General features: G+C 45.9%; 1 protein-coding gene across 5 annotated transcripts in view; it reads right to left on the bottom strand.

The window, feature by feature from the left end:
• The window catches only part of Cyfip2 (cytoplasmic FMR1 interacting protein 2), a 119,241-nt gene that overhangs the window by 50,871 nt on the left and 40,640 nt on the right, over nt 1-27,730 (bottom strand). For 4 of the 5 annotated variants that reach the window (XM_021175634.3, XM_021175636.3, XM_085830086.1 and 1 more), the window contains exons 12-21: nt 20,748-20,867; nt 19,942-20,067; nt 15,613-15,779; nt 14,978-15,125; nt 11,743-11,896; nt 8,737-8,893; nt 8,193-8,289; nt 6,851-6,927; nt 3,840-3,948; nt 1,587-1,706 (exon numbers count right to left, since the gene is read on the bottom strand). In XM_021175634.3, coding sequence (XP_021031293.1) covers nt 1,587-1,706; nt 3,840-3,948; nt 6,851-6,927; nt 8,193-8,289; nt 8,737-8,893; nt 11,743-11,896; nt 14,978-15,125; nt 15,613-15,779; nt 19,942-20,067; nt 20,748-20,867 — 1,275 coding nt within the window. Of the gene's footprint in view, nt 1-1,586; nt 1,707-3,839; nt 3,949-6,850; nt 6,928-8,192; nt 8,290-8,736; nt 8,894-11,742; nt 11,897-12,866; nt 12,942-14,977; nt 15,126-15,612; nt 15,780-19,941; nt 20,068-20,747; nt 20,868-27,730 lie in introns of all 5 variants that reach the window. The other variant, XM_021175633.3, reaches the window with a different exon arrangement.

The raw sequence follows: 27,730 nt of genomic DNA, 5'->3' as shown, positions 1-27,730 counted from the left end.
ACCAGCAATTGCTGCCATCTGGGAATGCTAGTCTGGTGCTGTCCCAGCTCCTGCAATCTTATTTGAATGTTTCCAAAGATTACAAGTTGACTCAAGATTTCGAGTACACCAGTAGCCAAACAGCCCACGGGCTGCCAGTCTGCAGGACTCCCTGCTTGGCACACTTGCACAACGAGGTGACTGGCTCCCCAAGTCACACACGGTGACTCACACATTTTAGAACAGTCTTGAAGTTGGATAGGAAAGGCACATTCCTCATTTCGTTTCTGCCACTGCCAGGAGTCAGAGGCTACTCTGCCTAGGCCACAGGAACCATCCTACCCACAGGAGAGCGTCTCCCCAGGGGGTCCTTCCTAGGCTCCCAGGGAGAAGATGTTCTGGGTGGGGATCAGTGTCTCATCTGATTAAACCAGGGCTCACACTTCGAGTTTTCATTGTGTTCTAGCCAAGAGAACACTCAGTGTCTCCCAGGGAGTGGGGAGAGGTCACGGACACCTGCCCCCGCCCCCCAGATATGCTCATTAGTGGAAAGTCAGAATACACAGATAAACAAAAGAGAAGAAACTCAAACTCCCACCCCTTGAGAGATAAGCACCGAGGACATTTTAACACGTACAAAACTCTATTTCCCAAGCTAAAGGCAGGTGAGTGATTTCAGGAATGTGAGCTATTTTACAGTTTCTTGTAAGTGATGCAAGACTCAGGTGAGTGGTTGGTTCACGTCCTGCTTATAGATGCTGTAGATACTCCCGTATCCCAGGAGAACACTGCAGCCCTCTAGTCCTTTCTCGCTCCCTTCTTCTCTTGAAAAAGTTAGCTATCACTTATTAAGCATTTATCAACTACAAAGACCCATTCCAAATTCTTTCCAGGTGAGTTCTTACTATGTCCTTCTAATGACTCTCTGAAGTGGACTCTAAGGTCTCCTTCACTTTAGAGGTAGGAAGCAGGCTTGGTGAAGATATATAACTTGCCCAAGATGACAGAGCTAGTCACGGTCAGAGCTAGGGACAGACTGGGAGGATGAGTCTGTGGGACTCTGGTGTCCTAGTTCAATGCACTTGATGCCTGCCACCTCTTAGAAAGAAGACTGAGAGGGAGCAACTCCAGCTGCTGTTTTCTGGAAAGTGCAGGTTTACTCCTAATGAAGACATGGGGCGGTGTTCAAAACCATTCAGCCTTTCAAGATAGAGACAAAGCAGAACAAACAACCCACTGTAGAACCCTTCTGGGCTCTCAACTCCCACATGCCCTTCAAGTGACCTTGTAATACTTTCTCTAGCTTCTTAGGACTCTGCCTGCTTGACCCACCTGGTATATCCTAAGGACACGGCCCAACCTGGGGGATGGTTACCTCCGATCTTCTGGAGACTCTCCTCCACTCTGCAAACCTGGCTGCCGGTCCGTAAGGAACGGTAAAATTATTCCCATTCCATTAAAGACCTTTCATTCCAGTCTCTCTGGTCAGATGTGAAGGAAATCTCTTGCTATTCTTGAACTAGGCCAGAAGAGCTAACAACTATTTCCAACTGGGCATCCATCTGAGACATCCAAGAGCAGAGCCTACAAGGGCCCCCATTTCTTACCACAATGGAGGTCAGGTCTTCACTCTCAAAGCGGCTGATGGCCTGGTCCAAGGACTTGTACATGGCAGCAGAGATCCGCTGGGTGATGAGTCTGTTCAAGTCAATTGATCTCCCCAACAGCTGAAGGGCAGAGGTGGGAGAAAGTTTCGTAATATCTACACAGCTGTCTGACAACTAAATACGATGCACTGGTAGCAAACTGAACTAAAATGATAGAAAGCATTGCTGGGGCAAGGGAATGCCTGTATGTAGAATACAGATAGCATCACATAATCTCTTGGCAATGGTAATTCTATTTAATCTTTTATCTTTGGCATATTATATGCATATATGGTGTATGTGTAATGGGCATGCATGCTTGTGGGACAAAGAGAAAAATGCCCTCAGTACAATGAAACACTCATCACTGTGAGTCTGGCTAGCCTGAAGAGAGTTTAGCACTATACTACTGGAAGGTGTTGCATGCATGGTTCTCAACCTGTGGGTCGCGACCCCCCTTGCGTTTATATCTCAGGTATTTACATTATGATTCATGCTAGTAGCAAAAATGCAGTTATAAAATAGCATCAGATAATTTTATGGTTGGGGGGGGTCATGATACCATGAGGGACTGTACTAAAGGGTCACAGCATTAGGAAAGTTGAGAATCACCGATTTAGATAAAACCCCGCTGAGGTAACATACAACTCATTCAGGCTGTGGGCGGAGGCTTGGGGCAAGCTCTGACCTCTGAGGAACGCTTCTGTTGACACCCTAGATTCAGCCTTGAGGTTCATTCTGTGTCTTCCTGGTCATAGTCCCTAGGGAGCTGTAGCCACTTTAGCGATGGCCTACTTTATGCCTTCATGACAGTGGTTTTTAAAAGCAAGCCTATGAAAGGCTTATTAAAGGGTGGAAAATATAGCTTAAGATAATTTCCATGGGGATCCACATGGGTACGATTGCAGATGCTATGAAGACAACAATAGCCATATAGGGAGTACCTGCTGTGTGCACGATGCTTTGCTAGGCACGACGGGATTGCTCTTAGGTATTATTTATCTTAGGATAAATTTCCTAGTAACCAATTAAGGTCCCATAAGGGGATCCTGTGGCTAATTCTGGCTGCACTGCAACTTCTGGTGCTCATCTAGTGAGCCTGTTTTTTTTCTCTCTCTTGTGACTAGACACTGGCAATGGATGTCGTGAGAGTTCAATATAGATTCTTTCCTGCTCAGCTCAATATCCTCTTGGCTTCAGCTCTGCTCTTTCACAGAGACCTAGAACCACACAACAACCACACAGATGTAACAGCACACAGGCTGTTCTACTAACCAGCCACCTTCAGGGCAGGTTTAGGGTCTGTGGTGGTACCGCTATGCCTTTCTAGCTAAGATTAGCATTTTAAAATCAGGATCTGTGTTCTTGTTCCTGGCAGTATTTTCTGGGGTCAAATGTTAAGGAAAACCACCGGATAAAAACAAACCAGTTTTGTTGAAGTTTGGTCCACTGCTATAGATCGTAATGTTAAATTCTATACCAGAAGGTCTAGGTCTATGAGCAACTTCTCATGTAAACCTTGTTCCTTGATTTAAAACTATTAGTTAAACGAAACTGGCTACAGCCAATTACTGGAGAGATTAGAGGTAGATAGGTTTGGAGAGACCTGGTTGGGACAGAGAACCACGAGAGGGAAAAGGGAGGAGGGAGAGAAGCCACCATGTGTTGGGTGAGTCATGAAAACATGGCCCTGAGAGCTGGCCTGTTGGAGTTAAGAGCAACCCAAATAAAACATAATAAGTAATAACTTAGTAGATATCTGCCCAGCTCTTGTGCTGTTTAAGGCTTATTGTAAATAATAAAAGTTGTGTGTCTTTTATCTGGGAACTGAATGACCAAGGTGGGACAGAAACCCCGGATCGGGATAAAAAATTTCTACAACACAGTTTCTACCCCGGGTGTAGCTTCAAGTGCTACATTTAAATGGGGTTTAGCTCTTCTCGTTTACTTCAGGGGTGGGTCTACCTGTCTCTGTGTGACAGTGCTGGTGAGGAAAAGGCCACTCCAGGATGTCAGGCCCTGGTGTGTTGCTCAGTCCTTCTCAGGCCAGCTGCAGAGGAGCCAGGAAGTCTAGAACTTGCACCCAAGGACGCTCAGTACTGTTTGTAGGACTCTGAGGCTGTCATGCCTGGTACAGACACTTCAGGCACATACGCAAGTCTACACTATCTCCACAGACTCTGTTCCCACCGTCATGGCTTTCTCCCACCATACCTGGACATGTCTCTGCTTCAGCAGTGTCTCGTAGCGGTTGGATGGCGGGTACGGAATGATCACCCCATAGTTCTTACACTCGGCTCTAAAACGTTTATCCAGCAGGACACTGGAAGAGAGACGTGGGATAGAGGTGCATTAAACATGGTGGCAAATGACTTCTCAACCGGTCCTCCTGGAACACATGACCTTAAATATCTCAAACAGAATTGAGGTCGCTGAAGGCACAGTTCCCCAAACTTCTTTCTGGATGCAGAAGCTCAGTATGTGAAATAGTTTCTCAGTAAAAGATGGGCAACCCAGGGTGGATACTCTTTTTCTTAATTTATAACAGAAACAACTGAGAGTATTCTTAGTATTTCCCAGTGAAAATTCTAGGTACAGGGGAAACTAAGGCCCTTGCTGTCCTCAAGGTACAGACCTTCCAATAGAGAGACACTGATAAATGTGAGCAATCTAGGGAAAAATGGTTTTTAATAGGAAACGTGTGCATAGCTTTTATCATTCACCAGGCAGCACATACACACGCATACAGACATGTATACATACACATGCATACAGACATGTATACATACACATGCATATAGACATGTACACATACACATGCATACAGACATGTATACATACACATGCATATAGACATATACACATACACACGCATACAGACATGTACACATACACACAGATTCAGATATACACACCACACTCACAGGTACAAACACACACACACACACACACATTCATGCACATGGGTGTACACACACGCCCACAAGGGCATACATATACAATTATTTTTAATGTCACACCAATCCTATAAATCACGTGTATTATTTCTGTACTCCATATTGAGACATAGGTGGTAGAGTATCCCTAGTACTGGAAAGCAATAACCTAAATCACTTGGAGGTAGGCATTATGGGAAGTATTTGTACGTGGTTTCTTTGGACGGAGGTAACGTAAGGCTGAGGTAAATTTATCCCACACACAGTAAGCGTGGTCTGTTCGACTAAACAGGAGGTAATCGGGGTAAAGAAAAGAAGGGTTTGCCAAAACAGGTTATATCATATTAGTCCACAGGCCTGATCGTGTGAGACCACAGAACCCTTGTAGAGAGTTGGGATGTCTACAGGGACCGGAAGCCATTGAAAGGTTTTAAGTGGGAAAAGGGACATTCAAACTGGCACAGTCCAAAGCTGTAGCCACCAACCATGGTGCCTACTGAACGCCTCAAAGGGGGCATCCGCTGTCATGTGCATAATAGATTTAGGAGACCTAGGAGAAAGCAGAGATGGCTTTAATAGTATTTACACTGATGCTATGCTGAAGCCATGTTAGTGGCTTCAGTTTGTTGAATGAAATGAAACATATTGTTAAAATGTCAGCCATTTCTTTCCCTCATTAAAATATGGCTGCTGAATACCGAGGGTGGCACAGGTGGCTCCCACTCGAGGCAGTGTTTTACCTCAGATGGATCAGCCGGGGTTACTCTCCCTTCTAGTGCTTTCTTTCTCTGAATTCCCCAGTTTATCTCAATTTCCATCCTTTTGAAGAGCACCCACTTCGCAGGGAAAGTTGTTGAGAGCTATTTTTCAAATGGGTATATGTATGTGTATATATATTGAGACAGGGTTTCTCTGTGTAACAGCCCTGGTTGTCCTGGAACTAGCTCTGTAGACCAGGCTGGCCTGGCCTCAAACTCACAGGTCTGCTTCTGCCTACCGAGTGCTGGGGTTAAAGGTGTGTGCTGCTAACCCTGCTGGGGATATATATCTTTAAAGATGAACTTCTACTCCCCTTTCTTTTACTGAGAATTAAACTTGAGTTCTCTGAAGACTATCAAGATCTCTTAACCACTGAACCATCATCTCTCTAGCTCCTAAGATGAGATTTTATAAACTAAGTATAGAGCATTGCCAGGATGTGACATGCCCACGTTTGTTTACACAGAAAGTATCAGCATATTCAGGCTCAGAATGCTCTTAGAAATGCTGTCTCCCCTGTCGTAACCGCTTCCTACCTGATCAGCTCACACCTATTAAGTGACTTCTTAGCGATGGATGTACCTTTGTGCGTTCTGTTTATCGATTAGGATCCCCTGTTCATGGCATTTTGTGTGCAGTGCACGTCAACTCCTATTTGAATTGTGCCAAGTTTGTCAAGGTCAAATGAAGCCAATCACTTCCAAGGGGGGTAGGGAGGAGAAGCCCCTGAGGGTGGGGATCACCCTTGGGATGGCTGACTGGCCCACCTCAACTTCCAGCAAGAACTGCAATAAACATATTTTCCTTTATGAATAGGACCATTGCAGGTTTTGAAAACCCAGGAATTCATTGAGGATGAGGGGAGAGGGTGGGGTTAAATCAGTATCTTTCAGTAATACTGACAAGTCAATAAACCTGACATGTCTCCAACTCAACACACCTTAAATACGCACTCCATGGATTTACATTTTTTAAAACGTGAAGGTTAAAAGTCAAGTCAAGCCACCCCTTTGCTTCTGAAACCATTTTGTGGTGGCAGATGCCTCCCCAGGATCAAGTGTTTACAATGATGCCAGGTGAAACAGCTCGCCCTCTAGTGGCCACTGCACTGAGGTACCTCAGGCTTCTCACCAGCCTGATGCAGGCAGGCAAGCTATTAATTTTGTACCTGCTCCACTACGGCTTAGACAAGAAGTTCCCTTTGCCTGCACTCTGGACCTATCCCTCACCTCCTTTTACTTAACTCCCTGGACACGGTTTCCTTAAGATAGCCTTGACTAGCCGAGGCCTAGCTACCACATAGTCCCAGAATCTCAGTCTTCCTTCATGAACATCCTTCATTTTGCTTAGTCACTCTCTGCCCTTCTTTGGAACTGTAGTGTAGTTGTATGCTATCCATCTATTCTCCTTTACAACATGTCTCACTGCCTGAGCCCGTGGAAATCACTTGATTTTTCCTTAAGGGCTGAACAAGGGAGACAGGTGCAAGGCTGAAGAAAGGCCGCTGCTCACTGCCTAGACTCCCCTTACCTGCCGGCCATGGCTTTGTAGTAGGCGAAGATCTGGTCAGCCAGCTTGTAGACAAATTGATCAAAACACAGGTTTACCTGGTGGGGAAAAGCAGGGAGTCAGTGGGTCCTGTCTGGATTAATTACAGATGGGCAGCGGGGAGGGCACCAGGGCAGGGTTCACTGACATGCATTCTGGGGCAACATAACAGCCCTGACAGAAAGGGGAAGAAGAAGAAAGCACCTGTGGCCGTGCACAGGCACCAAAGTCAGCCCTTTGCCCTCAGTGGCTTCAGAGGAGCCCAGGAACCAGTCTCCCCATTGCTCCCCACTGTTTGGTCAGGGAACACAAATGAAAGGCCACCCTCTGATGTTGTGACTACCTCTAGCGGCCTGTGGACCCAAAGACTTTCTTGTCTCCTCCTTGTATTTGATTTTTCTTGCTCTGTAGAGTTAATTTGGAGCATGCTCTTAGAGACAGAAACGTCCCTTTCTTCCAGCTTTCCTTAAATCCCCCTGGTTTTTTAATGTACAAAGTCTTGCCCTGCGGTGTCTCACGGCATTCATAGGAGACTATGAAGTCTGTGAGAAGACAAGGTCACACCCCACATCAAGCACCAGAGACAGCGCTTCTATCCATGAATGGGGAGCAGAAGGTGGCTAACATGGGACTTGAAAGAGATCAGGCTCCGGCATCAGCAGGGCAGGAGACAGAGCCAAAGGAGGAGGTCCATCTTTGATTTCTTCCTATTAAGCCCTCAGCTTTGTAAGATGAACCTTTTATTTAAAAGTTTCTGTACTTGTATCTGACACCCACTATATTACATAGAGCAGAACCCACAGTGGGTGCTGTGTACGGTGCTGGCTTCAACCCATGGTGCTGGCTTCATACCCAGGTAACTGAGGCCTCCTGCTTGGGCCTCTGAACCTCATGATGCTCAATGTACTTTCTAGAGATAAGGAGTCTACAGGGTCAACTTAGGAGTGTTCATTTAAACCCCATGTTCCCTTTCTAGAACCAACTCTGAATTCTTGTCCAAATATTCCTGATGCCTCCAAAGGCCCCATGGTCTTTTCTGGAGATCGTGACCTGCCTTTGGAGTGGTTCTAGATGGCACCATTTGCAAGCCGAGGTGTATATATACATGAAGGTCCTTGAAGCCCCTCATGGTGTAGCCCAGATAAGGGATGAGGGGAGAAAGGAGTAGGCTACTGTACAGTATATGTTAGACAGCCCCAGCAATCATGAATATTGTTCCCTGGATAAAAGCCTCTGACACACTACCCCCATCTGATAATCATTAAGTATTGGATAAGCCCAGCATCTTGGGAGACTGCAGGAATGGAGGAAGCATGCCACTTGCCTCGGCTTCGATCTCGTCATACAGGAACTGCTTTTTGAATTTGGTGAGCGCATAGTAGGCGCTGTCGTTGTACAGATCCAAGGGGTAGAGGACATACCTGGGAAGGAGCACAGAGTCATGGAAGGCAAATTACACTGGCTGGGAAAAAGAGGTGTGAGTGATGAGGCAGATGGCTTGGAGTTGAAGACAAGCTCCCTCCCTCTCTGTGTTCCCCGTGCCTCCATGTAGGAAGAACTTGCTTTCAAATTTGCACACAGATATCAGAATCAATGATGCTGATGGACCCCCTGGCCTAGGAGATTACTTCTTGGTTCCTAGAGAAGGTGATTTTGTGAGCAGAGCTGTTAAGAGGTAGACAAAGTCAGGAAGGGCAGGTGGGGTTAGGGCCTTTCTAAGTCAATCTGTTGAGGCAAATGACCTTGGAGTGGAACACTTGGCCTAATCTCTACTCAGTAGTTTCCTCTGTAAAGCACAGAGCTCAGGGGCAAGCCACCCTCCCATTCCACCCCAGGAACTTCCTGGTTGGCCCAATCCTATCTCTTACTCCATCATGGAAGGTTCTTTGGTTTCCAGAATATGGTCCGTTAGAATCCAGGGCATGGACATCTCAATTGGGAACTGGATTCGCCGGCCCATGGTCAACTCCAGGAAGAATTCTCGGAACCAGAGCTGGGAGAGGTCACAGCACTGCTGAAGAGCCTCTGGAAGCACAGGGAGAGCCTTGGCTTAACAGAGAGTGCTTACACATCACAGTGTTTGCTATCTATTGGCTGTCAGTGCTAGGTATACAGCCCTTCCCTGATCCTGCTGCCTTGTGCATGAAGCCAGCTTAGTACCGATTACAGTGAATGGCATCTGTCAGCTTCTGAGACAGAGCAAGTTACGTGGGAAGGGCTGGTAAGTTTTTATACCATTTGCCATCCTACAATTTCTACTAAATATCTACAAAATCCCTACAGCGATCCCTAAAGAAGTGTGATTTTATATACACACAGTGCTTTTAGAACACGCTTACCAATGTTCACTTTCTTTTCTTTTCTTTTTTTTTTTGTTTTTTGTTTCTTTTTTTCGTTTGTTTGTTTTCGACACAGGGTTTCTCTGTGTAGCCTTGGCTATCCTGGAACTCACTTTGTAGACCAGGCTGGCCTTGAACTCAGAAATCCGCCTGCCTCTGCCTCCCAAGTGCTGGGATTAAAGGCTCGTGCCACCACTGGCCTGGCAATGCTCACTTTCAAGGAAGTGTGGCTCCCTTATGTCCTATGTGTGGTAATTCTGGCTCCCTTACTGTTGGGAGGTCTAGAAAGCCCAGCTTAGGCCGTTCCCTAACTGAGATGCCTCTGCTCCTTTTTTTTTTTTTACAGGTACATTGAGACTTCCATGTCACTGGGTTCCTATTTCTCTCTGTCCTGCTCCATACAACCTCTGAGGGAGAGGAGGGCATGGGACTAAAGTGCAGCCTGGAAGCTTCCCCAGTTTTGAGCAATGAGTACCCATGGTAGTTTGAATGAAAATGGCCCCCATAGAAATGCAAATCAAAGCGACTTTGAGATTCCCTCTTACAATTGTCAGCATGGCTAATATCAACAACACAGGTGACAGTTCCTGATAGCAAGGATATGGATGGAGCAAGGGGAACACTCCTCCACTGCTGGTGGGGGTGCAAACTTGTACAGCCATTTTGAAAATCAATATGGAGGTTTCTCAGAAACCTGGGACTTGATCTACCTCAGGAGCCAGCGATATTATTACTCTTGGGCATATTCCCAAAGAACTCTTTATCCTACTACAAAGATACTTGCTCACCTATGTTCATATCAGCTTTATTCCCAATAGTCAGAGACTGGAAACAACCTAGAATGGATAAACCCTCAACCCAACAATGGATAAACAAAATGTGGTACAGTTATACAATGGAGTATTACTCAGATGTTTAAAAAAAAATGACACCATGAACTTTTTAGGCAAATGGGTGGAACTAGAAAAAAAAATCACTTTGAGTGAGGAAACCCAGACCCAGAAAGAAAAACATGGTATGTTGCCACTTATAAATCGATAATAGCTGTAAAGTAAAAGTTAATCATGATATGACCCAGAGACCCTGAGAGGCTAAATAACGTGGAGAGATCAGGAAAGGAAGGGATGCAAGAATCTCTCTGGGAGGGGGAAATAGAATAGATTTCATGGGTGAACTGGGGGTGGGTGGGGATGGGAACAGGAGGAATCAGATGGGGGAATAGAAGGAGAAAGTATTGGGAGAGATGACTGGAATTGGGGGGAGGGGCTCTTTGAGGGTGAGGTAGAGACCTAGTGCAATGGAAGAGGGGGACCCTAGCAAAGGCTCCTAGTGATGGGGGATATGGAGTCTGGGCCGGCCATCTGTAACCAGGTAAGGCTTCCAGTTGAGGGACACCAACCCAACCACAAAACCTTAGACCTACAATCTGTCCTGCCTGCAAGATGCTGGGGTAAAGGTAGCACAGAATCTGTGGGCGTGGCCAACCAATGACTGCCCAACTTGAGGCTCATGCCATGAGAGGGAGACCACGCCTGACACTGCCTGGAGGGCCAGGAACCAGAGGCTGGAGAGCCCAGAGACCCAGGATAGAACCAAACATTAAAAAAAAAGTCAACAAAATGATTTGTAATGATATTCTGCTATATTTGTAGATTGGAGCCTACAATAACTGTCATCAGAGACTACATCCAGAAACTGATAGGAGTAGATGCAGAGATACACAGCCAAACATTAGGCAGACTTTGGAGATCCTATGGAAGAGGAGGAGTCAGAGGGGTAAAGGACACCACAAAAACACGGCCCACAGAATCAACTAACCAGGGCTCATAACAGCTCAGAGACTGAACCAATAATCAGGGAGTCTATATAGGTCTGACGTAGGTCCTTTGAATATATATTATAGTTGTGTAGTTTGGTGTTCCTGTGGGACTCCAAAAAGTGGGAGCAAGGACTATCTCTGATCTCTGACTCTTTTGCCTGGTTTGGGGCCCTTTTCCTCCTATTGGGTTGCCTTGATATGAGGGCATGTGCCTAGTCTTCCTGCTGTGACAATAATGGGCTAGACCTCTGAACTGTAAGCCAGCCCCAATTAAATGTTTCCTTTATAAGAGTTGCTATGGTCATGGTGTCTCCTCACAGAAATGAAACCCTCTAAGACAATTCAACAGAGTTTATAGCTGCTGCTTACCAACAAATGTCTGATCCAGTGCATGCTGGGCTCATAGTCGTGTTATCTCTGGTGTGATTCCTAACTAGCAATAGATGTCTACCAAATTCATTTGAGTCAGAATGAGTGTAACAGAGCCTGGCCTTTCCTGCCTCCTCAAGCTGACAGAAAGGTCTTGTCTTCTTTTCTTTTCCTTTACCCTTTCTTTTCTTTCTTTTTTTTTTTTTAATTTTAAATAATTCTTTTGCCTTTGGGAGCAAAATGACTCCATCTACAACTTCCAGCCAGATCAAACTGGTTGCCCTGGGAGGTGGATGCCCTGTCTTCTCTCCCACCACTGCCGAGCTCCCCCACCCCCGAAGGCTCACCGCTGATGTTAAGCAGGTGTGTGAAGAAGAAGGACTGCTTGTGGAAGTCCTCTATGGCAAGGACGATAGGGCCATCCAGGCTGCTTCTGAGCGTCTTCTTGGAGCCGCTCTTGTCTGCGATGAGTGACTCAAGCATGGTGCGCACCATGTACAGCTTGAAAAAGAAAGGAGAGGGTCAGGGTGGCTCCCCACGTCAAGGGAGAACTTGCCTTCCTTCCCACCTTCCTTGTGGCTTTTTTCCGCTCGTAAAGTGAACTATCTTAAGGAAGCACTGATTTAGGCAGAGACTTTAGAACTATGGAAACCTCTTCTTCCCCCACCCCCTTGCTGTTCTGGGACCCAGCCCATGCCAGGCAAGCATTCCATCTTTGAGCTCCCCACCCCTCCCCTCGTCTCCCGGGAGGGAGACTGACCAGCTTTGCAAAGCTTTCTGCCTAGGACCCACGGCACCCCCTAGGTGACCAGACAATGGCAGGTAGTGAAGGATCCTCCTGCCTGCTCTGCTTAGCCAAGGGTGTTGGGCATCCATGTCACTCTCTGATTTCCCAGATGACCATGGTAACAGCATGGATGGGGCACTGAACCAGGAATCAAAAGAGCCAGGTTCAAAGCCAGGCACTGCCATTGACTTGCTGTGTGACCTTAGACAACAAAGCCTCCACTCTGGGCTCCAGTTGCCTTTTCTCGCAGGAAGAATTGGACCAGATAAGTTCTCAACCCAATCTCTTTCAGTTCTAACACTGGGAGGAGTTAGCAATGGACAAAGCTCAAAACAGGTCCCCCCCACCCCAACCACTTTGTTTCTGATCCTGCGGTTTTGAACCTGCCAGTGAATGCTGGTGCCCTCTGGTGGCCTGGAATGCATTGCACAGTCTTCCAGAGATTCTGGGTAGGAATTCATACTTACAAAGGAGGTGATTAGACACTTAACGCCTGCTTACAGAGTGCCCTACATGCAAAGGGCCCAAGTGCAGTAGGGCTGTTCTTTCTGCTATTCTAGTTTCCCCCCTCTCCATTTGTCTTTGAATCTGAGGGCTGGGAATGGCCTTGAGAAGCCAGGCTAGTCTGTTCCTGCTGCTTCCGGCAGTAGGCACCCAAACCAACCCAACCAGGCGGTGTTATACCAGGGATCGGCAGCCTCTTCGGCCCTGTGTGCCACCAGTGGGGTGAAACAAAGCCCTCGGGGACCACTGGCAGGCCTAAGACATAGATAGGAGAGAAGGAAGAGGGAATGGGAGGGTAGGAGAGACAGGGAGGAGGGAGAGAGAGAAAGAGAGAGAGAGAAAAGCGAGAGGTATTGTATACAGTGGGAAAGCTGCCACAACTGCAGGGGCCACATGTGACACACTCCAACCTCCCAACAACCAAGCTACACTCTGCTGCTTCTGGACGGGTCCTAGCGTCTCACCCACCGTGGGCCTGGCAGTCACAGATCGGCGTGCCAGGCTACCCTAGGCAGGGTCCCTTCTATGGGGAGGGGATAACCACTGTTGCCGATTTCCTCCCTCTGACTATCAAAGAACAGTGCTAACGATGATGGCCTTTGAGTCCCCAAAGAAAGGGGGCCATGGTTGACTAGATTCACATCTAATTCTAACTACTAGCAAATAGGGTTTATTCTGAACAGAGTCAATGCTTTAGACAACTGTATTCATTTAACAGGGCATTTAACCTACCAGGACAGCATGCTGCCCAACTCTATGAAATGCCTACATTTCCTGCATTCTGAAGGCTGCGATCGAGCCCTGGGGTGGGTATCAGGAGACCGGGGTTCTTGTCCCACCTCTACCTGGCACTCATCCTGTGACTTGGACAAGTCACTTCCCCTTTCTGGACCTCAGTTTCTCCATCTGTGATAGGGGGAGGGCTGAGTTTATCTCTCAGGACTCTTCCAGCTCTGAGGCTGTCCAGGAGTCAACTAAATGTCTCTGCAATCAACCTATCCCAGTGGCATCTAGGAGTGGGGCTTAGCTTTTGGTGACCAACCTGCAGCTCTCAGATTGTTCACGAGATGCCCTCTCTCTTCTGTCCTCTGTCTGTAGCCTCTCCCCCTCCCCACAGTCCTTCTTCTGTCTGCACCAACCTCTTAGAACTTAGCAAAATGCATGAGAGCCATTCAGCCACACCAGGGCACTCAGAGTTAGGAAGCTCTCTGATCCTCAAATGTTTCAGAGCTGTCTACGGAGGCTTCTTTGGGGTGTCTCACAAGCGGAAGACAGTCTGTGAACATTGGTCATCGAATACTGCAGAGCTAAGGGGTGATAACCCTGCCAAACACTCACCTGCCCCTGCACAGCCCCAGCCCTGCCCAGACGCGGACACACACAGAAGGATGGGTAAGAAAGGGCCTCAGATGGCCTACTTCAGAGCAGAGACAGGCTTGAAAGGCCCTGTAAGGAGGAGCTTCCAGATTGGGGCTTCTGGAGCCTGCAAGACCCCCAGGGGTTTACTCATCTCTTTTCAAATATGACAGAAAGTAGACCCGGAAATACCTTTTCCTAAACCAGCAGTGAGAATTTAATTTCATGGTTCACCCTTCTTCCCCCCTCCTTGTAATTCTAAGACTGCTCTGGATAAACACAGACAGCATCTTACTGCAGAAGCTCTGGCTGGGAACCCGGAGTGTTTCTGACAACCAGCCTTTCTCTAAGGGGAGGAGGCTTGCCAAGCTTGTGGGCTGTCTTTGGAAAATGGATGGAAATATTAGAAAAGTTAAGTGTTGGTAAAAATCTCATCCAAAGCTTTTGTTTTCCGATGACAATCAGAGCCGAGAGGGGTTAAGGTACTTGCCCCGGAACATTGAGCAGGTCGGGGCAGAACTTCTAAGTTTCCTACCAGGGGCTGGGGTTATTACAACACACAGAGTGATGTGTGTGGACTCCATGTCAGATCTCTCCTGCACTGTAATATGTGAACTTTACAGGCCTAGGAGATAGCTGGGTAGGTGGATATGGTGCTACCACCACCGGTCAGACCAGACAACTGAGGCACAGAGAGATTGTGTAACATGCCCAAGGTCACACAGGTGTCTAGGACTAGAACCCAGGTCTCCTGAATCTTAGGCCAGTGGTCTTCCCTTTCTCTATCAAAACAAGACTTCAGGAAAAGCCCAGAGCAGCTGCTAAGCCCCACCCTTCCTCACAAGGATCCCACTAACCCCACGGCTAAGCATGTTGCCCTTGCTGGTCCGACTGGCCTGGAGTCAGAGGAGCCAGGCTGCCGGGGAACCGCTCACCTGTGTGCTGGATGGACCCACAGCACGGCGGGGCACCTTGATGTCAAAGCCACCTTTGGGGTCCTTCTCCCCTCTTAAGCATGGGTCATTGGGGGGCTCTCGGCCTCCCTCCCAGTCACAGATGGTCTTTCGAATTGCTTGCAGAACGCTGGGGAAGGGAAAACGGAGCTTCCACTTAGGTGTCTACAAGGCTGTTTCCGCCCTAACAAGGTGTCAGCACCTCCTGCATTACATACAGCGCTGCTGAGTGTTTGGGATGCTCATTCATTCCTGGACCCACTTAAGGATGCTGTAACAGTGTTAAGGTGCTTTTAACAAGTGGCTGCCATGGCTTTGGTGACCATTCATTACTTAAGAACTCAGCTTTGGGCTATGCAGGGGGTAAGACAACAGGACCTGGGGGTGGGGAGAACAGGAGGAGCTAGAGCAACATCTCATTAGCATCACTAACTCCATTTTAGTAACAGTTAATATTCATAGCCTACTCGCTACACACGATGTGTGCTGAAGTCTACACATGGATTATCTCATTCCATCACTCAACGGCTGAGGATACCACGACCCCATTTTACAATCTCCTTCAAGCCCCATCATCAGTCCTGCAGCGTCCCGAGTGAGGCCATCCAAGGACCCACCTGATAAGGACATTCTTTTTCTTGCGAACTGCTTGCCGCAACGGCTCCCGAAGCGTCACCTGGGCGAAATCCTGCAGGGCTGCGTAGATAGTGTTGCGGATGGCCTGGTTGAAGACACTCTCCATCCTTCCCATGAGCACCTGCAAACCCTTGATCATGGCAATCACCTGGTGGGCACAGGACAAGGGTTAGCCTAGCTGTCACTTAGCAAGCCATCTGCTCACCACGCTTTGCCATGTTGCCCAGAGAGGGTACTGGAGATAGATACCCTAGAGAATGAGGCAAAGGCCTCTAAATCTGCCAGGTTAGAAATGGTACCAAAAGCACACAGAGCAGAGCTATACTTTCGCGTGATTAAGTAATCATGCTAAAGGGGAACTCCAATGCACTGTGGGTGGTCATGCCAATTACTTCTGCCATATGGAAACAGGACGGTGTTTCCCGAGACGCTAGAAATACAGGTATCACATGATTCAGCCATCTTACTTCTGGGTGTGACTGAGGACAAGGAAACCACTAGGTTGAAGAAATGAACCCAACCGTAACTGGACCACTAGCCACAACAGCCAGGACAGAATCTACTGGGGTGGACCTTGACAATGAGTGGAGAGACAAACCACGGTAGATGCAGACAATGCAAGGCTATGCAGCCAGAAAGAAGAAATATGCCATGTGCAGCAACATGGACAGAACTGGAGGGCATTCACCACATCACATCAGGTGCATTATTCCACAAAGCTTAGAATAAAAACAACAACAACAACAACAACAAAAATACCAAAAGGGAGTGGAGGGAGAGATGGCTCGGTTGGTGAGGTGTTTGTGCTACAAGTATGAGAACCAAGTACAAACTCCGGAACCCACAGGAAAAAGCTGAGCACGGTGCTGTGCTCATAATTCAGTACAAGCTGGATTCTTGGGGCTTAATGCAGGTAGCCTCACCTAACTGGAGAAAAATACCCAAGGTGGACAGCTCCTGAGGAATGACACATGGAATTGAGCTCTGGCCTCCACAGGCACATAAATATATCACACACCATACACATATACCCCACATACACACATACACCATACACACACACACACACACACACACACACACACGAGAGAGAAAACCCGGAAGGATACAGTGGCAGTATGGAGATGGGGTAGTTCATGTGCAGTTGGGTAGGAGAGACCATTTCCTATGCTATGCCCCGGTGGGGAAGCTGCACTGCACACGTAGCTGCGTATTTCAAACAGTTACTCAGAGGGGATTTTGAATGCTCATAATTATAATTCAAAGTGACAGATGTGCAAATGAGCTGAACTGACCTTTACAGACTGCATCCAAAGCACTGACATGTCACAGTGGACCTCAGGTATATTTATAGCCATCACGTGTCAACCAGAAATAAGTGATCCTTAGAAAATAATACTAGTATTCTGCCACAAAAGCGTGGCTGTGCTTCACAAAGTTGGTCATTATCACCCTGACCCATGCTCTAATCTCACTGCTGATGGATGACAAATCACAGCTGGTCCTTGAACCACATTCTGGGTGGTACTCCTGTGCCTTTTGGGGATCTCTCCGACATGAACTAGACCAAACCAGATCACTGTTTCAACCCCCATGTGGCTGACAGCTACCTGAGCTCTACACTGGAATGTTCTCCTGAAGCTGTCCCGAGGACAGCTCTGTTTCTACCTGTGCAGAGGAGGGGAGGGGAGCGTGTGTCGTGTTACCATTCGAGACTGGCTGGTGGGGATGTGAATTGGCGTAGTGGGGATAGGAATGCTGGGCTCCGGTAGGAGACACAGTCTCTTTAGTCCATCTTTACCAAAGGAAACCCGCCTCCCCAGTTAGTCTCGAGTGGTGACACGCTGACTTGTGAGGACAGAGGGGACATGGGTGACAAATTGGGAACATGATATATCAGCCTTCACACAGTGGCCACACTCTCACACCCACACAGTGACATGTCTGACTGCATGCACCAGACTGAAGCACAGAAGGCCCAATGGCTAAGAAAGCCTTGCTATGCATGTCCATGAGAAACGAAAGCCTTCTGTTGAACAGGAAGGGATAGCAGAATGAGGGGATATGCTTACATGTGAGGCTTGTTTCTTTCTGAAAGACATTAAAGAAACAGAACAAACAAACCAACCAACAAGCAAGCACTCCTCTAGCAATTAGGGTAAGAAACCTTGTCAGACGGTGAGGACATCCCCAGAAGCCAAAGAGTAGACTGTTTGGCTGCAGTAAGGTATTGTGAAGAGAACTAATAAGAGAGGCATTCAAAGAGCTGGGCTCCTGGCCAGAGGTAAAATTAAAAAGCATCCAGATAGGGAGCAGGGAGCTGGTACAGCAGTTAAGAGCACTAACTGCCTTTGCAGACCCAAGTTCAATTCCCAACACCCATGTTGGGCAGCTTACCATTGCCCTTACGTAACTCCAGCTCAAGGCTTTCCGATGTCTCTGGCTTCCTAAGACACTCACATGCATAGTGTCTCACACAGACAACCCCATCATTAAAACACTGAGACCAATAAAGAAGGGCTCAGAATAATTCCAAATACAGAGTGGGCAAGGCTGGAAGACTAGAGGGAAAAGTCTTTGCAACTTGAGACCATGTAAGGATTTCTTAGCCAGAGTCCTCATTTGCATACTGTAAAATAATAAGATGAATAAATTCGACTCTGGCAAAATATAAAATGAGTTATCCTCAAAAGGCATTGTCAAAGGAAAAAAAAAAAGACAAAATCACGAAGTCGAGAAGCTGTTTCCATCACATACATGGTGAGGGTTTTGTGGTGACATTATGGAAAGAATTCTCACAGTTCAATAATGAGAAGGCAGAAAACAACCTTTAAAAACTAGCAAAGACTTCAAAAATAGCTTATACAAACTGATAGAAGAATGGCCAATAAGCACATGAAAAAATACTTGGTATTAGACTCTGGGAAATGAGAATGACAGGGTTAATGACAGTCACCCATATGGCCATCAGAATGACCAAGATCATTCTCAAGATGGCCACTGCGAAGACCTGTGAGAGCACAAAACAGTGAGACTCTTAGGGAGACTTGGAGAGTGTGTGAAATCCCCACTGAAGGAACATGTATTGTGTGAGTACTCTGGTAGAAAGCTAAAACTCAGCCAGGCTTGACAGAACAAGTCTATAGTCCCAAGACCTGCCTTGGTTAGCAAGTGAGTTCAAGGGCAACTTAATGAGATCCTATGTCAACAAAACCAACCACAGAACAAACGAAGCCAAAGAGAACTGAGTGTGTGGCCCAGCTATTCTTCTATGTCCATCCTCATAGCACCAGGGTTAAGGGTGGAATCCTGATCTGTTCTGTGACTGGTGCTGGGATCTGAACTCAGGTCCCCAAGGCTGTGTAGCCAGTGCTCTCACCCACTGAGCCACCTTGCCAGCCCTCACCATATTTTTTTTTATTTATTCTTAGAAAATGTCATACATGTATACATTATGTACTACTGGTTGGTTTTGTATCAATTTGACACAAGCTAGAGTCATCAGAGAGGAAGGAGCCTCAGTTGAGGAAATACCTCCCTGAGATCCAGCTGTAGGTCTTTTCTCAATGAGAGACTGATTTGGGAGGGCCCAGCCCATTGTGGGTGGGGCCATCCCCGAGCTGGTGGTCCTGGGCTCTCTCTATAAGGAAACAGGCTGAGCAAGCCTGTAAGCGGCACCCACCATGGCTTCTGTACCAGCTCTTGTCTCCAGGATTCTGCCCTGTTTTGAGTTCCTGTCCTGACTTCCTTCAATAACGAACAGCAATATGGAAGTATAAGCCAAATAAACCCATTTCTTCCCTGCTTGCTTTTTGGTCATGGTATTTCGTCGCAGCAATAGAAACTCTGATTCAGATACATTATATCTCGATCATATCTATGCTCACTCCCCCCCCCCTCCGTCCTCCCTCAGGACTTCCCCTCCAGTTTCATATCCTCCTTCCATAAACATTTATGTATTCATCTATTTATCATGTTTTAACTCAGTGAGTACAGTCAGCGCTGCCCATGGCCATGAGGTCATCCACTGGAGCACGGGGAAGCAACCAATGGCCACACTCCTAAGGAAAAGCGGCTCTTACTACCCCAGGAACTAGCAACTGTTCTTCCCTAGGGGCATTTTAAATTAGCTTGATCCCTCATCATTTCCTAGTAACTTTTGACAGAAAACAACCTGGATTAGGAAAAAAAATTAGATAAAGGGCAGCAAGTTAAAAAGATAATACAGTTTGGGGATAAAACAACTCCAGGAACCACGGGGAGCAGCCGTCCAGGAGTAGGTGGGGAGAGCAGGGTATCCCCACACCCACCTCCACAAAGGCAAACTTCTCCTCGCTGGTATAATTGTAGCGCGTGGCTCTCTCGTACTCTTCCGCGGTGCCGGGGCAGTCCTTGTTGCAGAACTTGTCTGTGGGGTGAACCAGCTTCCAAGAGTACTGGGGAGAGAAGAAACAGCCAACACCCATCAACTGAGGAATGGTAAACAAAGCAGTCTAGCAATACCAGGGAGCACTAATGGGATGTGGGGTGAACATAATGACTCGTGCAGGATGGGGCTGGACCCTGAAAACACAATGTAAGAAACTCCAGACACAAAACACCACACGAGCTCTATGAGTCTATATATGGTGAATCTCTAAAACTGGGATGCATAGAGTCAGAATACCGAAGGCTAAACGGGCAGGGTGACAGATGTGGGCTTTTGGTTGTGAGCCTAGCCTTAACGGCTGAGTCATCTCTCCAGCCCCAGATGTGGGTTCATTTATAAGATTTACTTTTAATGTTATTTATGTGTCTATATGTCTGTGGGGAAATGCACGTGAGTGTGGGTGTCACAGAAGCCAGATGCAAACTATCTACTGTGCTGGGGTTACAAGAGGTTGTGAGCCAATTAATGTTGGTGCTGGGTCCCACATGTGATATTTTTGTTGTTTAAGTGATGAAAATATTAATTTAAGGTCATATACTTCTGTAAATATATTAGATGTAGGTTTCAGTTGGCTAAGTATGGTATATGGATTTTTATGTTGAAAGACAGAGTGCCAACTAGAGGCAGATGTCCATGGATGCCTTGTGAGTCAGGCCAGTGTGAGGCCTGGCACCTCAGGACACTTACCACCTCCATGACATGGGCGCTCCACTTGGATAGAAGCTGCAGGCCTCGCAGGGCCAGGTCAAAAAGCTCCCGGTACTCTTCGTCCGACTTCTGGCTGTCCAGCCCTGAGCCTGTCACCACCTGGGGGACACAGAACTTCACACTTACCTCATGGTCCATGTGCCTGAGGCTCATAAGCAGTCCTCCTCTGATTCCCTGCAAGAACTGTGTGCTTGTTATGCTCCCTTGCTAGGTAAACTCGGCTTTGACAGGTGTCATGATGAAGGCCACAGGAAGTGTCATATAGATCCCCACTTAGCCCTGCAGCAAAGGGTTTAACCCTATCTCCACCGTATTCACAGTAGGAAGTGCGCACCAGTAACGCCAGGATCGCATCTTTGCAGGGATATGAAACATGAATATGTATGCATGCAATGACCTTCGCCCAGCACTGTGACGTCACAAGAATCCTGGCTTCATAGTCAACTCCGCATACAGTGCTAATCACAGACCACCAAAATGGTGTCACAGCTCACCTACTACTACAATGCCCCGATTAAAAAGACCTGGCACAGATGCCTGTATGTGTGTAGCCACATGGTATATGCACATGGATATGTATGTATGTACACATGAATATATGAAAGTTTTCATCAATGATGGACAGTATCTTTGCAAATTTGCATCATCACTTCCTGTAATTTCCCAAATTAATGCTTGCAGCAACATCTCCATCCCTAGCAGACACCTGCATGCTCCCAGCTGAGCAGAGCCCTCTCCCTTTTTGGGTTGCAAGCAAACATCTTCCCTGCAGCTTAAGCAGTGTCAAGATGCCCACAGTTTTGTGCTTTTAATTAATAATTTAAAACAGGGCTGATGTGTTATGCCAGTGGTTTCCAACCTTAATACAGTTCCTCATGTTGTGGTGACCACCAACTACAAAATTATTTTTGTTGCTACTCTATAACTGTAATTTTAATACTGATATGAATTGTGATGTAAATATCTATGTTTCCTGATGGTCTTAGGCGACCCCATGAAAAAAAATCATTTGATCCCAAACGGGTTGTGACCCACAGGTTGAGAACCACTGTGCTATGTAGTGCTCTATCTGCAGGAAAGCCACGACAGACATGTTTAGAACATTTCCTTCAAACAGAAGTCACAAGGCTGCGACCCTCATTTAATCTCAATGATTCATCCAAAATTACCTATCTTCAGGCAGAAATGGAGATCAAACAACACTCTCTGCCGATAAAAACACTGTGGCAAGAGGCTCATGGGAATTTTGATTTTCTCTATGGGCAATGGTGTGGCCTCCCTTCCCCCAGCCTGGAACCTGCTTGCTCAAGGTGGAGCTACCGGCTCATTCGTCCTGCCACGCCCACTGCTGGAACCTGCCTTTGCTGCCTGGAGGCACACACATGTTTGTCCTGCTACTGGACCCTGAGTTACTTGGAGGGATATTGGGTTCCCTCCCCTTTCCTTTATAACTGAGTGTCTGGAAATAGTAAAATTGAGCCTTGATCAGAACTTGTTGTCTTGGCTCCATTGTTTCTTCCGCCCCGTCTAGATTCCTCTCTTTTCAGCGAACTGCCATTCTCAGTTGAACCGTTCGTGTTGTGGACTGCGGGCAGGCCGCAACAGTTGGCGCCAGAACTGGGACCTGAAGAATGGCAGAGGGATGCTAAGAGAAACGACTGCTGTGTGGAGCTCCACAAGAAAGGAAAGGATCTTCGTATTGGAGGAGCATCGGAGCAACGGACAGGTACACATGCTAGCGCTAGCCTAAAATTTCAGTTTTGTAAAGTGTTGCTGAGGATGCGGTAGGATACGGATCAAGTTTGAATCAGTGCTGACCCAACACTGTTTCTGCTTGGGGTCAGTAGTTCGTTAATCGGAACTAGATACGGAGACAGGCGGTGTGCCACAGTTTTTTAGAAAACTGCTTAGGTGGAAGAAGGAAGGGTTCAAAGTCAGAAATTTTTTAGATAAGATAGATAGCTGTTGTCCATGGTTCAAAGAAGAAGAAACGATAGATTGTGGAACCTGGGAGAAAGTTAGTGAGGCCCTGAATATCGCTCAGACAGATAATTTTACCCTAGGTCTCTGGGCGCTTGTAAATGATGCTATAAAAGATGCAACTTTTCCAGGGCTAAATCGCCCTCAGGCGGAACTTGTGGTATTTCAGGAGGAGTGCCTATCAGAGAAGGCCTCCTCAGAAAAAGATCTTCTTAACTCAAAAATTGATAAATGTGGTTCCTATCCTAAATAGTAAAATTTAAGATAAGATATAAAGCAATGCCTCTTTATTAAAGCGTTAAAGCTTGCTTTAATAGGTATTCATAGGTATTAATTGATATCCAAACTTCGTAATATGATAGTAATGCTTCTAATATTGATTTTAACAGTGATAAATTGTTTTAAACATAGGTTTTGCTTTCCCAAAGTTGTAGATATTATCCTAACCTTGCACAAAAACTTAAAAATTATGGTTAAAACTGCCATTGTTCCATTGACTGCAGCTTGCAGTTTGATTGCAAATTTAAGATTAATGCTCAGATTAAAAAGTATTTTACCTTTGAGTCAATACAGGGCTCTGGGCAGTCCCAGAGCGGCTTGTGGCCCTTTCTTTTGTTTTGCAAACAATGCCTAAAAAAGTTTTTCCCTGTGTTCAAGAAAACTTCTTTTTAACAGTGTTACAGATCTATTCAGATGTTTAAAATAATGCTTAAATTCAAAGATTTTTGCTTCTAGTAAACTGGTAATCTAGAAAATTTTGCCTCTACGTATGGCTAATATAGCTTTACATTATGTAAGAAAAATGTTTATTGTTTCTGCTTCTTTACAAGAAGCCAAAAGTTTTAATCTTTCAGTATATATTGTTTCCTAAGTGGAAAGTATTTTATTAACTAATGCTTCTCAAGGGAAGTTTACCTTAAATCCTTGCTTGTCATTTTTCCAGTTTAGATTAGCTTCTAGCCTTTTAACTTTATGGCAATAGTACATCAGAGACTGTATATTCAGACTTAGTAAAATTAGTCATTTAATAGAGTCATAATGATTTTTCACTCTTCTTCAGTGTGACCAGCCATTCTAACTCAATCTTAGACTGGTCTAATATTCAGTTCAATTATTAGAGATTCCTATATTCTAAATTACCTAGCAAAGTTAATTCAGAGCATATCCCCCAAGGTCACCAAAGGCTCATCTTGCCTTCACCTTATTTGTCCTAAACTTTTTGCAAACTGACATTAAAGGTCAGTCTGCAGCGGAACGCCACTGGCACCCAGTTACTTCTAATTCTTATGCATTGGTAAAATGGAAGGACGCCCTGACTAATAAATGGAAGGGTCCAGATCCAGTTCTAATCTGGGGAAGAGGCTCGGTTTGTGTTTTTTCATGAGATGAAGATGAAGCACGGTGGCTACCAGAGAGATTAATTCGTCAGGTAAACACAGATTCTGTCTCTTCTCGTAAGTATCATTCTAAAGACTAAAATTCCTCTTGTGCTGGAAGTGGAAGCTCTCAGAAACACTGTTTTCCTCTGAGCCAAATCCCCTACAGGAGGCCGGAGATTAGCTTTAGTTTTACAATTTGCATCTAAATAAAGTACCTTGACTTCTCCAAACAGAAAATTTACATTGCTACACTCTCATTGTTTAGAATTCTTCCTTTTCTCAAGCAGGTCAATCTACATTCTCCGGTTCTCCGCCCCTAAGAGCAAACAGGTGGTACTGCTAATCTCCCTTCCAAGGACATCCCAGCATGTGGCTTTTCAGTCTAAGATAAGATTTAGATTTACCAGGAGAGCTAGGGAAGTAGAAATTTCATATATATTTACAGAGATTAGTTCTTATTTTGATAGAGATGGGCTTAGTCCCTTAGCTGGCCTCTGGCTTTTCACCCTTGCTGTTACTGCAAGGTGTCCTTAGTTCCTCAGGCTACTGGGAATAACAGAGATGAAGAGGAAAGACCTTCAGCTCCTATTTTAACCAAAATTAGTGATGTTAATACTGACATAATTTTTGTCTAGGCCTTGCTAAATCTGAGGTTGACAAGTCTCATATAGAGACCGCGCATAACTCAGAAATGCGCTACTGATTCATAATCATATGAATACAGTATGGGTACCGCTTGGCGCAGGAGATTACTGCGGAGGGAAGGTCCAGCTTGACCGTTTCTGAGTTCCCTGTGCGACACACCTGATTTGAAAGAGGTTGGTATCTGATTCCAGCTAAAAACCAAAAATACTCAAGGCTCTGCCTCCCCTCCCCAAAAGATACCAAGAGCCACAGATGTGAGTTGTTATAATGCTCACGGGAGGAATCAGGTCAATGTCCACCTAAGTCAAGGTTAAAGGCCCACTCATCTATGGATGAAAAGAATCATTTGATCACCTCTGTTAAGCATTGCCTATTTTAACTTAATTAATAGGGGGGAGAGAGGTTGGAGACCTTGCTGTCGTAAGGGCAAGCCCTTCACTGCCTCCCACCCAAATAAAAAAGCCAACTGGCCTTGTACTAAAGAGCTGGTCTTACCCCCCTTCTCACTGTTTCCCCTGCCTGTCACCCAAAATTGCGGAGGATTATCAGCTCAGTGTTATTCTAAATTTGTTTAGTTAAACTCAGCCAGGGTTCCAACGCCCTACTTAAAATGCAAACAGGTAGCTACCTATTCAGCACTAATTAGCATTATAAAGTCAGAGCCTACAGCCCAGAGCTGCTATTCTGTCAGTGCTTTAAAGACAGTCTTAGCCAAATACAGTTTACCATTAGAAAAGTTAGGGAATCCCACGGAAACAGGTTTTTTCTTTAGCCCTAAGAACTCAGGCAGAACTATTGAACATAGATAATTTTTCTGCCTCAGGCCACCCCCTTTTTTATTTTTGTTTGTTTTGTTAACTAATGGGAGGAAATGTGGCCTCCCTTCCCCCAGCCTGGAACCTGCTTGCTCAAGGTGGAGCTACCGGCTCATTTGTCCTGCCACGCCCACTGCTGGAACCTGCCTTTGCTGCCTGGAGGCACACACGTGTTCGTCCTGCTACTGGACCCTGAGTTACTTGGCGGGATATTGGGTTCCCTCCCCTTTCCTTTATAACTAAGTGTCTGGAAATAGTAAAATTGAGCCTTGATCAGAACTTGTTGTCTTGGCTCCATTGTTTCTTCCGCCCCGTCTAGATTCCTCTCTTTTCAGCGAACTGCCATTCTCAGTTGAACCGTTCGTGTTGTGGACTGCGGGCAGGCCGCAACACAATGGCTCATTACTTTTTAAAATCAGAGTTTATAGTGTTTTGTTCTATGCTACTACTGAAACTCATAAAAAACTGCACCATATATGCACATAGAAAGGTGTTCCTTTCGCCCTACGTGTCTGAGGTAGTCTATAGCCAATGAACTCATGCAATGTTAGATGGGAAATATTTTGAAAAAATGTAGTATCCGTATTGTACGATTTTGTCATTATCCACTATACACAGGAAACCAACTATTCATGGTGTGATGTTTAGCTTTCATTGCCAACTTGGTTCAACTTAGAGTTGATGTCTCAATGAGAGATTGTCTACACTGGGTCAGCCTGTAGGTATGTCCATGGGAGAGTGTCTAAGTTAACTGGATGTGAGAAGATTCTGACTACATTGGGTGGCACCATTCCCTAAACAGGAGGTCCTGAATTGTGTTTGAGTGTGAAATTGAACTGAGCAGAAGCAAGAGGGCATGCACTCATTTCTCTCCATGCCTAATTGTGGACATGACATGAGCAGCCGCCTCAAGCTCTTACCTTGTGATTGCCTCAAAGTGATAGACTCTAAGCTGGAATTGTGAACTAATAAATAACTCTTTATTCTTTAAGTTGCCTTTTGTCAAGAGTATTTTATCACAGTAGCAGAGAGGAAGCTAGACTATATGGCATTTACACATTATATTGTTTTATGAATAATAGAGACAATTTATGATATATTTGAGTATGCAGGTAGGTATATGAAAAACAGCAACTTCTATAAGGTACTGGAGCATCTATAGACTTCGGTGTCAGTAGTAGATCCTGAAGCAATCCCTTGTGAATACCAGGATGTAATAGTAATGATAATGATAATGATAATAAAAATAATAATAATATCTCTAGCCAGAATCAGTCACAGATGTCATAAACATGTGACTAGAAATTCCAGCCTCAGGACCAATGATTCTCCTGCTTATCTCAGCTTACTGGCACATCTAGAAAGACAGATACAGGTTTGCACTAAACATGGTCCTTGTGAACTCCAGGCTTACTGACCACACACACCGCCTGTATTTTGTCAGACTGATCCCCATTTCCAGTGAGCTGGGTTATGGTCACAGATACTTTCTGAGTTGGGGTTTGGAAAAGGATAATCAGTACAGCCATGGGCAACATGGTGGAGCCAGTGAGCAAATGTGGCCTCTTCCACACTATGGACGCTCAGATTAGGAGCCTATGTCAGATTAAACAGCGCATATTACGTCTCTGTGAGAAAGGCATCTCTGGGAAGGTGCCCACAAAGACACATGATATTCAAAGTTAGTTCTGAGATGGTAGGATTCTATGGGATTGGTTTTGTTTATCTAATTTTTCCCTTAAGGCTATGAATTAATATTATATAATTGATATGGTCTATTAAAAAAAAGAAAAAGCTCAAAGCCCAATCTTTAGTATTGGGAGAGATCTTTATGTTGCTCGCACATACGGACCACTGCAGTGTCGGTTTTCACTCTCCGTTTCCTGTGGTACAGGCTCTCTTTGTTGCTTGACATTGCAGCAACATTGTTCACCGGGCTGTCTGGTCCACAGCACCCTATGTTGCTGTAGGAGCTCTGAGGCCGCAGGCGCGTGCTTATGTTAGCTCTGGAGATCCTCTCTCCATTGTCCTCACGCTTGCATGGCAGTGTTTACCCACTGAGCCATCTCTGCAGCCCTTTATGACCTTTTTCCCTTCTCGGATTCCATTTACATTATTTTTTTGCAAAGATCGTGCATTATGA

This window comes from Mus caroli, unplaced genomic scaffold (assembly GCF_978045245.1).
Source record: "Mus caroli unplaced genomic scaffold, Mus_caroli_1 scaffold_13, whole genome shotgun sequence".
Lineage (NCBI taxonomy): Eukaryota > Metazoa > Chordata > Mammalia > Rodentia > Muridae > Mus > Mus caroli.
The sequence above is the reverse complement of the archived record's forward strand: the minus strand, read 5'-3'. Positions and strand labels throughout refer to the sequence as shown.